Source organism: Poecilia formosa, unplaced genomic scaffold (assembly GCF_000485575.1).
Source record: "Poecilia formosa unplaced genomic scaffold, Poecilia_formosa-5.1.2 Scaffold240, whole genome shotgun sequence".
In the NCBI taxonomy this organism is placed as follows: Eukaryota; Metazoa; Chordata; class Actinopteri; order Cyprinodontiformes; family Poeciliidae; genus Poecilia; species Poecilia formosa.
In genome coordinates, this window is record NW_006800179.1 from 800216 (window position 1) to 817053 (window position 16838).

General features: G+C 43.4%; 1 protein-coding gene across 2 annotated transcripts; it reads left to right on the plus strand.

Annotated features, from left to right (window-relative positions):
- Window positions 1-1367: 1367 nt before the first annotated feature.
- LOC103150007 (origin recognition complex subunit 1-like) lies at window positions 1368-14208 on the plus strand. Of its 2 annotated transcripts, XM_016680342.1 has the most exons (18): window positions 1368-1544; window positions 4033-4137; window positions 4898-5025; window positions 5108-5280; window positions 6722-7118; window positions 7190-7445; window positions 8491-8550; window positions 8895-8981; window positions 9064-9271; window positions 9345-9451; window positions 9753-9854; window positions 10386-10557; window positions 11311-11418; window positions 12224-12373; window positions 12813-12932; window positions 13007-13161; window positions 13239-13326; window positions 13880-14208. In XM_016680342.1, the coding sequence occupies exons 2-18, from the start codon at window positions 4043-4045 to the stop codon at window positions 14072-14074; spliced, it is 2601 nt and encodes an 866-aa protein (XP_016535828.1). In that variant the 5' UTR covers window positions 1368-1544; window positions 4033-4042; the 3' UTR covers window positions 14075-14208. The 2 variants fall into 2 exon arrangements, with proteins under 2 accessions (XP_016535828.1, XP_007569493.1); XM_007569431.2 differs by lacking the exon at window positions 1368-1544 and having other exon boundaries at window positions 3854-4137; window positions 8494-8550.
- The last annotated feature ends 2630 nt before the right edge of the window (window positions 14209-16838 follow it).

Genomic DNA, 16838 nt, shown 5'->3' on the forward strand with positions numbered 1-16838 from the left:
CGAAGACATGGTAAAAATGGCGGAACAACTACATGACTCAGAAGGAAAAGGCTCCCTGGGTATGGCAGGCCGTTTTAACATAAATTCGGTTTAGTCTGACTACCCGTAATTATATTCTGGATAGATATCTAAAAATACATTTTGATTAGACAAAAACTACATTTCGGATATGCGGAGAACGCAAAATTTCATGTACTTTATGACTGCTTCAGAGATCTATATAGAATTTAATTTCCGACCAACCGAATGCACTTAAAACAGCTTTGAAAAGCTAAAATTTATATTGTCAAACCATTTTCAAAATGAAAGTGGTGTATTATCAAACATCAACATAATACATATTCAATATATCAGTAATTCTGATATCTGACTGTCATTCTAATAGTCAGAATGTTAATTTAAGATTAAATAGAAAAGCTGTGTAATTCAAGTTATCTGTAATTCATTTGGAGATATCTGAAATGTGTAAGGCTGCACAGTGGCGCAGTTGGTAGCACTGGTTCTCTCCGGGTACTCCGGCTTCCTCCTACTGTCCAGGCTGGCAGCGCTTCTCGCCTGAAACGTTAGCTGGAGATCGGCACCAGCACCTCCTGACCCCCTAATGGGACAAGGGTGTTAGAAAATGGATGGATGGATGGATAAAATAACATTCTTATTAGTCCGAATGTAAATCCAGATATCCTAAATTACCATTCCGGATAGTCAAAATGTAGATTTTTCCAGTCACAATCCATTTTTAGATCTCCAGATTGTAATTACGGATCGTCAGACGAAACCGAATTTATGTTAAATCGGCCTGCCATAAGCACGGTACCTCTTTCCCTCACTCTTCACATCTATGTTTAAACCAAAACCTCTATAAAGGTTCATACATTGTCCACATATCTCATGCAGAGCTTCCAGAATAATATATTATTTTTTCCCTACATCTCTGATTTGTGAGTTTTAGCAACAACAGTTTTAACTTGTTCTTGACATTACCTTTGGAGGACAATTTCTTCATATGGTGTGCAATTAATATATAAACGCTACATACTGAAGGATCTCCTGTGAAGTATGAAATATCTATCAGCATAAATAACTTTGTCTTTTCACTTGAATAGTGTATAAACGTGTTTGCACCTTTCCTTATTTCCTGTTTTTTGCATTAACATCAAACCAATTTAAATAGTCAAAAGCAAATAAACACAAAATGCAATTAGTAAATGAAGGTGTACTATTAGAGAGAACAAATAGAAACCTATCAGTAGCGGAGGGATTCCCTTGAACATTTAGGTGTTCGGAACACAGAATGATCACGTGACTCCTCCGCCAAAGCCGCTGCACTATGGGAGTAGATGCATGCGTTCTCCGGTAGGGGCGCTGTTTAAAACTGAGTGGCTGGAATATTTTCCCGCGAACTTCTGTTACGTTTCACCTCACTTCCCCCGAGCCTCTAACTGAAGCTGGTTTTTAATAAAAGTACAGGGAGAGTCCAGGTTTCCTCCCGGACCGAGCAGAAGGACGGTTTTAATCTTCCCGCTCCGGTTCCGAGCCGCCAGCAGGACCGACAGGATGAAGTANTGATTGCGATTTTTTAACGGCGTTTGTGGAATGACCCGATACATTTTTAATACTTATTCAACAACAAAACCTTCTTTTTTTTTTTTTTTTTTTTTGCTAAATAAGAACCGATTTGCACAATGAATAAAGTGTGCGGCGTTCTTAGCATGATCTGCACCGAATAATAAGAGATTTTTGTCAATATTATGATTAGTATCTAATTCAACTGGAATAAAACAGTAACTCACTGTGATAGTTGCGGACCAGCGTCAGGTTAGTATCGGTAATAAAGCTGTCCTGTCCTGATCAGAATAATATAAGCAGTGGGAGTCGGGGAAGCCAGCAAAGAAGCCCCGCCTCCCGTTGCTTCTGTCGTCAGAAATGTTCTGGTCGACAAAACCCAAAATGAAGCGCATAATTCGGTCCAAATCCTCCATTGTCTCCAGATAAAAATACATAGTCGGTGTTGCCAACACTTAATGCGCTCCTCTAGATGAAATAAACTTTATGTCGTCAGTTATTCCAACAAAGGTCCTGACAGCAGACGAGGTGGAAAGATGGCCGGCGGATGAATACTGACTGCACAGCACTCACTGCCCGTGGATGTAGGTTCCGCGGCGTTATTCCGCCGCGTTGCAGCGGAATAAGGCAACGCCGTATGTCACGTGATTCTCCAGTAAACTGGTGAATCAGTAGAGTGGTTATCTACTGATTCTCTGCTGGAGTCTTGAGTAGTTCTGCTCCAGTCCAGTTGGTGAAGTGGTTCACTGAATTTATTCTAAGAGAGAAATAAATAAAATACACAAAATAACCTAAACAAACTGCAGAGCAAATAGCTCCCAATGAACTGCGGGCGGTTGTAAAATTAAACAACAAAATGCACAACAGTAATTATGGTAACAGTGACAAAAAAACAAACAAACAAAAAAAACAAGTAGAAAACATGGCGAAAATACACAAGAAACATTGTGCATAATTAAATGTGTCTAAAATATATTTTTTAAAATGTAATACTTGTAAAGGAAACACAGAGCTGCCAGGTGAAAACTTGCTTCTTAATAAGACTTTGGATTTTTGGAAGAAAACTTGATGCCTCCTGAATTTTTTACACTGTCTCATTTTATTGATTCTTTAGCAACCAAACATTTGTACACAACAAGAATCTCAAAATACAAATTCAAAAATGAATTCCAAAGGAAAATTAAATGTTGGCGTAACTCATTGATTTAGATTCTTCAGAGTTATTGAAGATGGTGATGGCTGTTGGGAAAAGAGATCTCCTGCAGATGTCTGTATTGCAGTGAATCCAAAGAAACCTCTGACTGAAGATGCTCTGCCTTCCCAAACTGGAAAATATATATCTAATGATAATGTCACCTGAACACAACATCACACAATCTATGCAAAAAAGAGATAAAAACAGAGATAAATTACAAGATTTCAAAATTTTTAACATCTTTATTGACAAGTCAACTGTGTAAAAGTGCAAAAGATAATGTTTGTAGTTTGATTTGTGTGTTACCATGGTTACAATTTGATGCTATGAGTTTAATTTTTGTGTTTGAGCTTTGGACTGCTCTAATATCAAATGATCACTGATCACTTTTAAGCTTGGCCAGTTAAACTTGGCCCCCTTTCCCAGATTCCACCAAATCTGTAATGAAATTCATAAAGAGGGGCCCCTAAATCATATTCTGCTCAAGGCCTCAAACTGCTTTGGGCTGGCCCTGCGAAAATATAACTATTGCATCTTTGTGCTGAACGCAAGAGACAAAAAGGGAGATTTAATTAATGTGTCACTATTTGGGAACCAGGCTTTTCCGTTTCCTGGTGGTTTAGTTAAACATCACAGAAGGATTCATGGGACTGATCGAGTAATAAGAAGAGGATTAGGGCCAGTGAAAAAAAATCTGATTTTTTTTTCTCATATTATTGACTTTGATCTGAAAGTAAGGACATATCCTAATCAGATCCCGTTCAGAAAAATCATTTTCCGTATGAATACTGATACTCTACTTGAGTTCATATTTTGCCTAGTTTACCCACCTCTGTTAATTAAGACAATTTTACATGTTCAGATTTAAAAATTAAATAAATAAATCACCAAAAGTTATAATAAAAACAAAAACAAAAGGAGACAATGGAGAAAAACAAAGAAAAAGTACGAGGTCTACTTATTTTCCTGTCACTCTGGCGGAAGAGTGACACGAACTTTTAGGTGTTGTTCGGAACGCAGAATGATCACGTGACTCCTCCGCCAAAGCCTCTGCATTATGGGAGTAGATGCATGCGTTCTCCGGTAGGGGCGCTGTTTAAAACTGAGTGGCTGGAATATTTTCCCGCGAACTTCTGTTACGTTTCACCTCACTTCCCCCGAGCCTCTAACTGAAGCTGGTTTTTAATAAAAGTACAGGGAGAGTCCAGGTTTCCTCCCGGACCGAGCAGAAGGACGATTTTAATCTTCCCGCTCCGGTTCCGAGCCGCCAGCAGGACCGACAGGATGAAGTATTTCACCAGGCTGAGAGTCAAACGGATCTATGAATGGCGTGGAGCTCCAATCGGCTTCAACAGAAAGCTAAAAACTTCTGAATATGGGTGAGAAGAACCGAGCAACGCGTTTAATAACCGCTTTTATCTGACTTCTGGGCGATTTTATCACCTGGTAGCAACAAAATACATCTTTGCATCTTTTTAGGAGATTAAGATGCCATGAAAAGTTGATTTATTTCAGTTGTTAATGTCAACTATTTACTTTATGCTTATTAACTATACATGCATTTCAATAATTTCAGTGATTATGGCTAAATATTACATGAGACAGAAAAATTAAGATTATTAGACAGTTACTGAGCCTCGTCACAGGGAATGGAGGCCTCCAAAGAAACTCTTCAGGAAGCTGTGTCCAAATATACTGCTGGAAAGTTGTGTGGAAGGATAACTGCTGCCTTGAGTATTATGAAGGCAACATTTATGAGTCAAGTCCTGATGGAAAATGAAAGCAGATCTTCTTACAGATGGGTCCACTGAGTTCAGACTTGATCCAACCTGTTGGACCCAAACAGCAGCCGATGACTCGGTTCTCCTGAAACATCAAACTGGACCTCAGACAGCTTTAGGTTCTCAGCCTCTCCACTTCGAGGCTACGAGGCCTTGATTTTCTAAATGAAACACATTTACTTTAATTTGTTTCCTGTTTTCTTTTTTCCTTCCACTTAATTTTCCTTGAATATATCTGAATGCAGCACTGTGTAAACAGCTAACTTCTTCAGGCCATAATATTGACCAACTATAAATAATTTTTATCAGTGTAACCTTTGTTTTTTTCTGTTTTTTCTGTTTTCCTTTTCGTCTCCAGCTCCCTCTCCATCAGGGTGGAGGGTCTCCCTCAGACCACCGTCATCAGCGCCGGGCAGCACATCCTGATTGAGGGCGATGATGACAACAACCCGTACGTCGCCAGAGTTCTGCGGCTGTTCGCAGACGGTCGGTTCCAGGAACCAGATTTAAACTAAACCAGCTGACTCTGGGTCAGAGCGAGCTGACCTTTGACCTGCTGCCGTTCTAGAGAGCGGCGTGCAGAAGAAGGCCGTGGTCCAGTGGTTCGTCCGGGTGTCCGAAGTGCCGCCGAGCAAACTGCAGCTGCTGGGCAGAGTCCCTCACCCACAGGAAGTCTTCCTCTACGAAGGTCGCAGCTGTGAGGACGAGGTCAACGCCGAGTCCGTCCTCCGACCCGTTCAGGTGACCAACGCTGTTCAGCTACACTCTAAAACACATGTTGGCTTTAACTAAACGTCTGAATGAAAAAATAATCAACTTTTCTCTCAAATGTAAATTTACTTTAACATAATCAACTAAACGTAAAGATACAGTTAAAACACAAAACAGGAAATATGTGCAAACATAAAAATAATTAGAGGAAAAACTACAGAGATCCAATAAATCAATTCTTCAACTTCAAATTAATGATATTTCAATAGTTGGTGGATGATTATATTCTGCAAGTTATGTTTAAAATACTCAACTCTTATTACCAACATATTTACAAAATATATTCATCAATTTGAGAGCAAATTTTAAAAATCAAATATTAAACAAATGGATAAAATATGTCTGAAGAATCAGATAAATTGTTACTTAAAAAAAGTCAAGTTTTTTGTTTAAAGATGTTTAAATGAGTAGTTGGTTATGTTAAACCAAACTGACTGTAAGATTTATTTTTCTTATTTCTTTTCATTCCAAACTTTTTTCTGATTCTGAAGCTTCACATTTTATTGTTTTATTTTGTTAAATATTTTATCATTTTCCGTCGCAAATAGAACATGTAATGGAAAATCTCACCCCTCTTCTGCTTTAGATTGTTTCTGCGTGATCTTATCATGAGATTGGTCGAGCTGCTCTCACAGACGGGGCCGTTCATACGTAGATCTGATCTGAGACCAGCCTCCTGACCTTAACATTAGTCAGATGCCAGACCGTCAGTGTTGGGCTCCACAGAATCCCTGATACCCAACAATCAGGGATTCACACCTATTGTCCAATCAAGCCTCTCCTCTCTGACCCTCCGTTAGTCAGAGCAGACCGACAGACGGAGGGTCAGTCTGTGCTTCTGTTCTCGCCTTGCAAGGTTTTAATACATTTCTTATTTCTTCCCATCCAGACTCTTGTTAAAGAAATTTCTTCCATGACAAATATAAAAATAGTTTTCTTAGATAAAAATACGCTCACAGTTTTATACAAAAACATTTAATGAGAGTTGGTGCATTTTTTATTTCTTTGGTATTTTAAATCTTTTTCATTCTCCTATTTAATTCTTTGTATTTATTATTTGTATTATTTACATAATTCTTATTTTAATTACATGTATTTATTCCTATTTTGTTAGTTCTATAATTCTTATCTCCTATTTATATTTGTTCCTATTAATAATAATTTAAGTATTAATAATATATATATTTATCTAATAAATAATGTAGTTAATAAATATAAATAATACATAATAATAATTTGTATTATTTTGCATAGTTTTAATAATTTTCCATTCTTCTCTCCAGTCTTTGACTCTATCAGGTTATTTTTATTTTCATCATTTTTATATTTTCGGTCGTTTTAAATCCTTTCTCTGCTCCTGTCTGTCATCTGGTTGTTGACCTTTTGACCTCTGAAGCCCCTCCCCCTGCAGGTGAGGCACCTGGATGTCGCCGCTCCGTTTCCCGTCTCTGAGGACGGAGACACTTTCTACGTCAAACTGTCCTGGGATTCCAGAACCTTCCGACCCGTCGACCCGTCTCTGCTGGACGCTCCCCGTCCCTCCCACCCCTCCATCCCTCTCTCCCCGCCCCGCTCGCCCCCCGCGGCGGCCCCGGGCCCCAGGGGCCCTGCCCCCCGCGGCCTCCCCGCCCCGGACCCCGCTGTGATGCGTGGCGCCATGGCAACGCCAGCGAGCAGCAGGAAGCCCGGCGCCGAGGCCGAGTCGCTGCACTCCCTCACCAAACTGTCGGCCTCCAAATGCCTCAGCGCCAAGCGGCGCAGCGCCACCCAGAGGACGCCCGGCGTCCGCAAGAAGCTGCAGCTCAGCAGTGAGTCTTCATTGCTTGTCTTCATCAACCAGGAAGTGAAACCGGCCAATCGCAGCTCTCTGTGTCCTCAGGTCCGGACGAGCCGGCGGCGCTCAGAGACGACGTCCTGCAGCAGCTGCTAGAGGCGGAGCTAGAGGCGGGGGCGCGGTCTGCCATGGCGGCGTCCCTCTCCCTCCCCCCCCGCATCACCCACAGCCTCACCCCCCTCCGCAGGACCAACAGGAAACCCGGTCGCCGTGACGACGTCCCCCTGACGCCACGCTCCGCCCGCCGCCGGGAGTCCCAGAGCGAGATGGACAGTCCGCCGGCCGGAGACGACCCCAGCAGGTCAGAGGTCAACCTCCAACACAAACCAGACGAGGAAATTCTCATTTTAATGATTTCCAGTGAAATTTGTTAAATTTTGCAACAAACAACGCAGAAAAACCTAAAAGAAGCAGAAAAACCTGCAGCGACGTTTCGCCGGGCTCAGCCGTCACCATGGTAACGAAGAAACGGTTTAGATTAGGGTCAGAGCCATGAGGCATCAAAATAAAATATCAGGTTTTTTGTTCCACATCCTGTGATTTTCTCACTTTTCTTTCTAAAAAACATAAATTACAAACGACAGAAAGTTTCTTTGAGTTTAATGATTTTATTATTAAGGCCTGAATTTTTATTTAACTACAAGAATAAATTCAGAATATTAGCAGAAAAACGTGAGATTTTTCCAGAAATTAACGTTTCACAACTATAAGGAATAAAGTTTGTCAGGATGTGATGTGAAGCTCAGTTTGTTCACTGCTGAGGACAATTTGATGAGGATTTAATAAAAGATACGTTTTATTTCTAAAACTTGTATCAGAATGAAACTTAAGATGATCAACATTTAGTTTTTATTTTTTGTGTTGAAATACTCATAAAATACAATCTAAACGTTGAAATGCTTTGACTTCATTCTCATAACTGAAAAAATAAAAACCTGAATTCAAAGTCCAAAAAATGAAAGTTTTAAAACAAACTTCTTCAACAAAATGGCCGCCCTCAACTTTCTGACATCGCTCTGATTTACGGAAACATGAAAATTAAATCCTCAGAAACCAAACGGTTATTAAATGGACTGGAGATGTTTCCAGTTTGTCAGAACCAGTTCAGAACCAGCTGGTTCCTCTCAGTCCCCAGCTGGTCGCTCCAGGGAGAAACCACGCCACCTGCAGGGAGACGTGAGTCACTGAACGCATCGTCGTGTTGCGTTTAGGTCACCTGGTGACGGTGGAAAACTTCAGCTCTGAAGCAGGGGCTGCTGGGAGTTTGAGTCCTGGGTCACTGAGGGGTCGTGGTGATTCTGGACCTCAGAACCAGAGACGACCTTTGACCTTCTCTGTGTTCCCAGCAGAACCAGCAGCAGGAGGAAGGAGGTCCAGATTGGGACGGAACCGGTTCTGGAGGTTCTGTGAGTATTTTTACTTTTCAGTTTCAATCAGTAAAAAACATTTTCCTGGTGAATCAGCCTAAACGGCCTATCCAAAGTAAAATAAATGAACCACCTGGATGACATATTGGCCCATTTGATTAAAATATATTTATATTATATTTTAAAAGTATTCAGTTATGAAAAGGAATAAAAATGAACATTTAATTTAAACCAGTTAAATTTTACCAGTTAAACTCATTTCACAGGGTGAAATGAGTTCTGATATAAGTTTTTGAACCCGGTTTTGTTTGGATCCGGTTCTGTTTGGACCCGGTTCTGTTTGCTGCCTGACCTCTGACCCGTCGGGTCGACGTGTCCCTCAGAGACGAGGAGGAGGAGGAGAACGGCGCCCTCAGGGTGTCCAGGAGGAAGTCGGCTCTGAAGGTGTCGTCTCGGATCAGGAAGCAGCTGTGAGCGCCGACCCGACCAGAACCAGAACCTCCCTCCGATCCGTGGGTCCGATCTCTAGCGGTTCTGATGTTTCTCCTTCAGGAACCTTCTGGACGGCCGGCTGAGCTCTGATGAAGACGAGGAAGAGGAGGAGTTTGTTCCCTCCAGGAAGGAGCTGCAGAGCAGCGACGAAGAGGAGGATGATGAAGGTGAGGAGGAGGATGAAGAGTTGGCGGCGAAGAAGAGCCGCCGCTCCTCTTCCTCTCATACGAAGCAGAAAACCCGAACGCCGAGGAAGACGCCTAGGAAGGTGAGTGTCGCCATGGCGACGACGCCTGACAGCGGTTTCTATGGTTCTGAGCTCCTCGGTTCTGGTTCTGCAGGCCGGTCCAATCACACCGCGGAGGCACCGCCACGCCACGCCCAGCATCCCGAACCGGGCCCAGCCGGCCCGTCGCCCCGGCAACATCCTGGAGGAGGCCAGAGCCAGGTGAGAACCAGAACTGGGTCAGAACCAGAACTGGATCAGAACCAGAGCCAGGTGAGAACCAGAACTGGGTCAGAACCAGAACTGGGTCAGAACCAGAGCCAGGTGAGAACTACTTCCTGTATTTCCATCTGGTTGTCCCGCCCCCAGACTCATCTGACCAATCAACAGACGGAACGGTCTCTCCTGGTTTTTAGAGTCCGGTTCTGGTTCAGTTGGAGCTTAATGTAACAAAGTTCCCGGCTTCGGGCCAGGCGACCCGACCGGATCCGTCCTGCAGCTGTTTCTTCTCTGCTCCCTTCAGGCTCCACGTGTCGGCCGTGCCGGAGTCGCTGCCCTGCAGGGAGCAGGAGTTCCAGGACATCTACAGCTTCGTGGAGAGCAAGGTCCTGGACGGAACCGGAGGGTGAGGACGGTTCTGACCCAAAACATTCAGCCCTTCGGTTCTGAGGTTCCTGGAACTCAGCCTGGAGAAAAGATCTGTTTTAAATGAGGAGAATAAAGTGGCAGTGTTACGAACTCCTCCACGAAAACTGAGGAACGTGGAGCATCTTGTGACGTCATGCTTTGCTTTAACATCAGCATCTAATTATCAGAACCAGAACTTTTTATTTGTTCAAACAGCTGAATCTACAAATTTAGACTTTTTTATATTTACATGACTTTCTTCTCCTCATAGCTTCGTGCTGCTAATATTGTGACTTTATTCTTATAATAATATGAAATATTTATGTCTTATGCTGCTCCCAACAGTCAAAAACAAAACCTGGACGTCTCTTTGTAACTATTCTAATACCTTAATATTTTTAGGTTTTTCTTGTTTTTAATAATTTGTTGTTGGAGCCAAAGCCGAACCAGAAACATCCTGTTTGAGTTGCTGCAGTTCCTCGATCTGTCACCAGGGGGAGCCCTCAGACTGACCCCTGCTCTTCCTCAGGTGCATGTACGTGTCCGGCGTGCCGGGGACGGGGAAGACGGCCACGGTGCAGGAAGTGATGCGCTGCCTGCAGCACGCCGCTGAGCAGGACGAGATCCCGCCGTTCGTCTTCATCCAGATCAACGGGATGAAGATGACCGACCCCCACCAGGCCTACGCCCAGATCCTGCAGGTGATTGGCTGAAAACCGACCAATAGGCTCACTGACCCGCCTAACTACCAGCCTGACCTCTGACTGACCGGGTCATGTTTCCATTTCAGTTTGGGAATTAAAGGACCCACATTTTTATTTTTTCATTGGTTTAGTTCTAAAAATTTGTTCCTTTAAAGAGCCGCTTCCTTTTTCTTATTAGTTTTAGTTTCTTAATTTATTGCCAAATCTGATCTGGTAAATATCATCAAATATTTCAAGCCTTTATCTTGTTATTTTGATGATTCTGAAAATAAAAACCTAAAACTTAACATCTAAGAAAATTAGATTTAAAAAATTTTATTAATTAAAACTAACAGAAATCTCAGGTGGACTTTTTTCTACCACAACTTTTCCTTCCACTCAACTTTCTATAAATACAATTTTTAATCTGCATGTTTTCAGGTAGATGACCTTCAATAATATTCTAGAAAATGTCAGATTGTATATTATCTCTGTTAATGATGCACATTTTCACACTTTTTCCTTCCACTTAACCTTCCATGAATATTTGAGCTGCAGTTTTTAAAGTACATGAAGCCCAACAGTATCCCAGGATATTCTGTTATCCTTCTTAATGGTGCACCTTCTACTATCACACTGTTTCCTTCCTCTTTTTTTCTGGTTTTTTTCAAACAAACATCCTGTTACTGATCATTAATCTGATGACTCGGCACATTAAAACCCGATAAATCAGATTTATCGGGTAAACAAAACGTTTCTGTTTCTCTGCAGAAGCTGACGGGTCAGAAAGCCACGGCTGACCACGCCGCCGCGCTGCTGGAGAAAAGGTTCAGCAATCCGGCGTCGAGGAAGGAAACGACCGTGCTGCTGGTGGACGAGGTGGGCAAGCAGCGTCGTCATTTAATCCTCATGAGTTCAGATTTGATTTAAAAAAACGTTGAACTGTCTTGGTTCTGAATAAAATAATCAGCAGATTTAAAAGTTAAAAATAGCAGCCAGAATCTTCTGCTTGTTCTCCGAAGCGTGACCTCATTTCCTGCCCCTCAGATTTGTTGGTTTGTGGTTCCAGAGATGAACTCAGCAAAACGCCGACCTGAATAAAGACCCGGTGGTCTCTGTGGGGGGATTCGCATTCAGCTGTGATCCGTAACAAAGTCCAGGTTCAAACCCGACGGAAACTGGTTTTAGCTGTGCAGCACGGCGGTGGAGGGATGGTGATGTGGGCTCACCACAGAACCAGGAAGCGTTTCTGTTCGTCTGCAGAAATAAAAAACCCTGATGGTTCGCTGTGGTTCATCCAAAAGTATTCATACCCCGGCAGGTTTGGGTTTGACCAATCAGAGTCCAGACCGAAGATTAAAACAGGTCTTCAGCTGGGGGTCGCTTCCCCTGCAGAGGTCACAGCGGTCCTACAAAGCAGTTCTTAGAGTTCTGTTGTTTGTTTATTCAGAATAATGTCTTTAAACTGAGCTTCCTCCTCTTCCTCCTCTTCATCAGTCGGCCTACTCATCATTAAAGCAACAAGTAAAAAGAACAAAAACAAAATTTCAGTCGGAGATGAAAACGTTCTGAATTTTATTCAAACTGACAGTTTGTTCATGGCAGCAGCTTTCCTAAGCCGTCTCTACCATAAAGCGTTGATTGGCCGGCCCGTTGCCACGGCGACCCGTCTGTCTGTGTGCAGCTGGACCTGCTGTGGACCAGGAAGCAGAACGTGATGTACAACCTGTTCGACTGGCCGACGCGGCGCCACGCCCGCCTGGTGGTGCTGGCCATCGCCAACACCATGGACCTGCCGGAGCGGATCCTCATCAACCGCGTGGCCAGCAGGCTGGTGAGCAAACACTGAGGTCAAAGGTCATGATGACACCAGGAGGAACTCTGGTGTCTGGAGAACCAGAACCATAACGTAAAGATTACTTCACCGATTTTATGTTTCCTGAGACTTCCAGCTTAGTTTACTGCAGCGGTGCCCAAAGGGTGGGTCGGGGGCCACTTCTGGCCCTGTAAATGAATTAATGTGGCCCTCAAGCTCAGTGCAAGAATGGAACAAAGAGAGTTTATTATTTTTGGATGATATTTTTAGGTCAGTGTAAGTTTCATCAGCTTGACCTTCAAATAAAAATGGTGTCAAATTTTTGTGCAGCAAAACGTTTCGTCTCATTTGGAAGATTTTAATAAAATAATTTCTTCAAAGCAAAAGCTCCTCAAACAAAATTATTGCTGCAAACAGATGTAGTCGAGTGGGTTGACCTCTGACCTCTGACCTCCAGGGTCTGACCCGGATGTCCTTCCAGCCGTACTCCTTCAAGCAGCTGCAGCAGATCGTCACGTCTCGCCTCAACAAGCTGAAGGCCTTTGAGGACGACGCGCTGCAGCTCGTCTCCAGGAAGGTGAGCCTCCCCTCCCCGACCTGCTTCTGGTTTCCATGGGAACCGGCCGGCTCAGCGCTGCTCTCCTCCACCAGGTGGCGGCGCTGTCGGGCGACGCCCGCAGGTGCCTGGACATCTGCCGGCGGGCGACGGAGATCTGCGAGCGCTCGGCGGCGGGGCTGGTGGGGATGAGCCACGTGATGCAGGCGCTGGACGAGATGTTCTCCTCGCCGTACGTCGCCGCCATCAGGTGAGCGTCCCGGCGGAACGGCGGTGGGCGGAGCTTCAAGGAGCGGCCCGCTGACGGACCGCCATGTTTGTTTCCAGGAGCGCGTCGACGCAGGAGCAGCTGTTCCTACGAGCCGTCATTGCAGAGTTCAGGAGGCTGGGACTGGAGGAGGCCACCTTCCAGCAGGTGAGGTCAGAGGTCACACATTGGTCAGAGCCGGACCAAACAGAACCAGTGAGCAGAGAATTAGAACAAAGAACAGTTCCCACCGAGACTCGAGTCCTAGAACTGTTCAGAAGAATCAAATCGCCTGTAAACGACTCTGAATCCGTCTGTTCATCCATCCATCCAGACTAAATGTATTAATCGATCAGTTATTAGGTAATTATTGATCATCAGATGAAACATTCTCACGGTATTTTTGGCTCCGTGTTCGGAGTCGTCAGCCTGGAAGTTTTTATTCTTTCTGCTCTGAGCAGAAAGGAGCAACATCAGCAACAAAACCGCAGAAGTTTTGTTGCTCTTCTGTGTCGGCCATCTTTGACCTGAAAGATGGCCGACACAGAAAGCGGCTCTCACACCGAGTGAAACCATGAGAGGAATTTCACTCATTCATCAACCTCATGTAGCGAGTCATGATTAAAATATTTATGATAATAAAACCGTTATGCATTGATGCCGGTTCCAGGCGTTGCTAACCTTCAGCTTGTCTGGCTTTTCCCTGCGCGCGGTCTGCCAGGTGCTGGTGCAGCACCAGGCTCTGTGTCGGGTGGAGGGCCTGCAGCCCGTCGGCGTGTCGGAGGGCCTGGCCGTGTGTCGGCGCCTGGGAGCCTGCAGGCTGCTGCTGCTGGAGCCCAGCCGCCTGGGGGTCCTGCAGAGGCTCTGGCTCAACGTGAGCCAGGACGACGTGCTCTTTGCCCTGAAGGCTGACTGACGAAGAGGAGGAGGAGGAAGCTCTGTCTTAAAGCCGTTTCTGTTTTAGCTGTGGTTCTTCCCTGGTTTTAAATGTTTTCTGTTCTCAAAGTACTTTAATGTTGTCTGTCTTAATTATGCAATAAAAACCTTTAAGGAAAACTTTTAGTGTGACTTATTTATTGATCAAACCTGTTATTGTAATTAAACTGAGTCTTATTGTTTTAAGCAGAATATAAAAATCTTTTTACCTTCATTTGATTTCCTCTGTTGGATTTATGATTTAGCTGAAAGTCGATGTTTTCTCCTGAAACCTTTTTAAATTTTGTAAGAACTTGATGGAAACAAAGCAGGATTTAAACAAGAAACAAATTTTAAAATGTTTAATTTATTAAGCCAATAAAAACATCCAGTTATGGAGTGTGGAGGTAAAGCTTCAGGTTTCCCTCTGCAGCAGCGTCGGGTTCCTCCGCTCTGTGAACAGGAACGTTAAAAACACAAATAAATGGAAAAAATGCATTTTAAATGCTGGGAACAAAGATCCAGACCTTTTTATAATTTTCTGTTTATTTAAATTTCTACATTCTTTCATGACTGAACAAACCTGCTAATGCGCCAATAGCAAAGCTAATTTTAGGTTTACCATTTTTGCTAACTGAAAACTTTTAGCACATGGCGTTAGCTTCCACTAACTACCAGATTGCTAAAGCAGATTAGCTTCTAAATACATGTTGATAGTTTAATTAGCTTCTGCTTAATACCAAGTTGGTGTAAAGTTTTAGTTTTTGGTAAATATGTTGGCATAGTGCTTTAGCATTAACTTCTGCTTGATGCTGGTAAATCATTTTAGCATTGGTGAATTCATTTTTATCGTTAGTGCTTTCTAGTTAGCCAAACTGTTCTTAGCACACATGTTGTCATGGAGACCAACCTCCCATTACAGAGGAATAAACCAGAATAATCCTTCATTACGACACAAACCTGCGTTTCTGCTAGGCCTATAGATTCCTTTCCTCTTTCGGTAAACCAGAACACCGATGATGATGATGATGATGAAGGGAATGAAGATCAGCCACCAGAGATCCTCGGACGACGCTGCAGGAAAACCAGTTGAGTTTGTGTTCAGGAGTTTTTCACCTGGACTTGAATCAACACCAACATCTGATGTTTAAATAACCAGAAATGTGTTTTTATCAGGCAGAGAAACTCACCAGGTTCCATGAAGACGGGACATCCTGCAAACAGATTAGTAATCTGGGATTAGAATTACAGGCTAATTCTAAACCCAGATTGAAGTTTAGTAAATTCATCTCACCGCTCTCCCTGATCGGTATCGTTATGCCGTCTCCCTCCATGATAAGGTCAGAGGTCACGTTGTTGCAAACAGCATAAGCCGTTTCCTGGAAGCAGACCAAACATCCGGATGGAGGAGGAGGAGAGACGGAGGAGCAGAGCGGAGTCACACCTGGAGTCTCCCACAGGTTTCCCTGAGCTGCTCCATCAGGGTACAGCTGATCCACCTGTCTGACCTTTGAACCCACTGCCTGGAGGCATCTCAGAGGATCCATCCTGAAACACAAGGAGCCGAAAAAATCCTGACAAATCTGAGACTTACAAAAGTTCAAACGTTCACATCAGCAGCACTTTACTGCCAATAAGGCTTTAACTCCAACGATAGTGAAGGTTTAAACACACATCAAAAATGAAATATTTTGTTTAATATAAAAAAATTTAAATATGACAAAAAAATAGTCTTCAGATGCCACAATATTTATGTTTTCATTCAAATCTATCTCCAAATCTTGGTTACGAAATAACCAAAGCTACATTTTCACAATTACTTCATTATTTTTGTTTTAAAAGTAGTTTTATTGCACTTTAATTTTCAGCTTTTCATAAGTAACATTAATATAAAGTATTGTTAACCTTACTTGAGTAAAATTTCTGGATCTTCTATCCACAGTGAGAAACTGAACTGGGAGAAAAACAAACATGATAAAATCAAAAAGTGCATGAAATACAAACAAACATCAAAAACTTTTTTTTATACAAGTAAAAGTAAAAATACTCATAAAAGTACATTTTTTAAAATGTAACTGAATAAATGTAACTAGTTTCTACCAAACTGTTGCAGATCTGTGCGCTCACACCGGTTTTTTAAAAATAACGCCATGTTGTTTTATTTACGTTGAACACGTGAAGTGGGTTTGTCATGATGGCTCCACCCACTTCCAGGTTGTTTCAGGAATCTCTCTGGTCTCCGTTTCTGAGCTTCTTCCAAGTTGGAAGAGGCTCAGAAAGGCGCGGGGTTGGAAGTGTGAACTCCTCTCTCGTTGGTCTGAATTAACTTCATACATGAAGATAAACACTCCACGTCCTAACGCCTCCTTCCGCCCCTCACTGCGCCGGTTTTCCTCACATTTTCACGGATATCCCGCATTTTATCCGCAATCGGAGACTGACCAGGCCCTTCCAGAGGCCAGGCTCTTCCAGCGGCCAGGCTCTTCCAGCGGCCAGGCTCCGAGGCGGACACCCACCCAGCTTCGGGTGGGTGTCCGCCTCCGAAGCTGGACCTGGGTTTTCATCCACCTTCATTCCTCCACTGCGAACTCGGAGCAACAAAAATAACTTTCACTGACACCAGATCTGATAGACACGGCATGAAAACCGTCTCCCTCTGGGGAAGGGATCGTCTGGTTTCTATAATTTTAGACAAAATGTTAGATAAATAATCCTGAAAACGCTCACCCAGTTTTGACGCTGCCGCCGCTCCGCGCACTTCCCTT

What these genes read in the sequence shown, in the direction of transcription:
- LOC103150007 (XM_016680342.1), top strand. Translation starts at nt 4,043, where the DNA reads ATGAAGTATTTCACCAGGCTGAGAGTCAAACGGATCTATGAATGGCGT. An exon ending in CTAAAAACTTCTGAATATGG is followed by an intron (nt 4,138 to 4,897) that starts GTGAGAAGAACC and finishes TTTCGTCTCCAG; the next exon opens with CTCCCTCTCCATCAGGGTGG. An exon ending in TCTCGGATCAGGAAGCAGCT is followed by an intron (nt 8,982 to 9,063) that starts GTGAGCGCCGAC and finishes TTTCTCCTTCAG; the next exon opens with GAACCTTCTGGACGGCCGGC.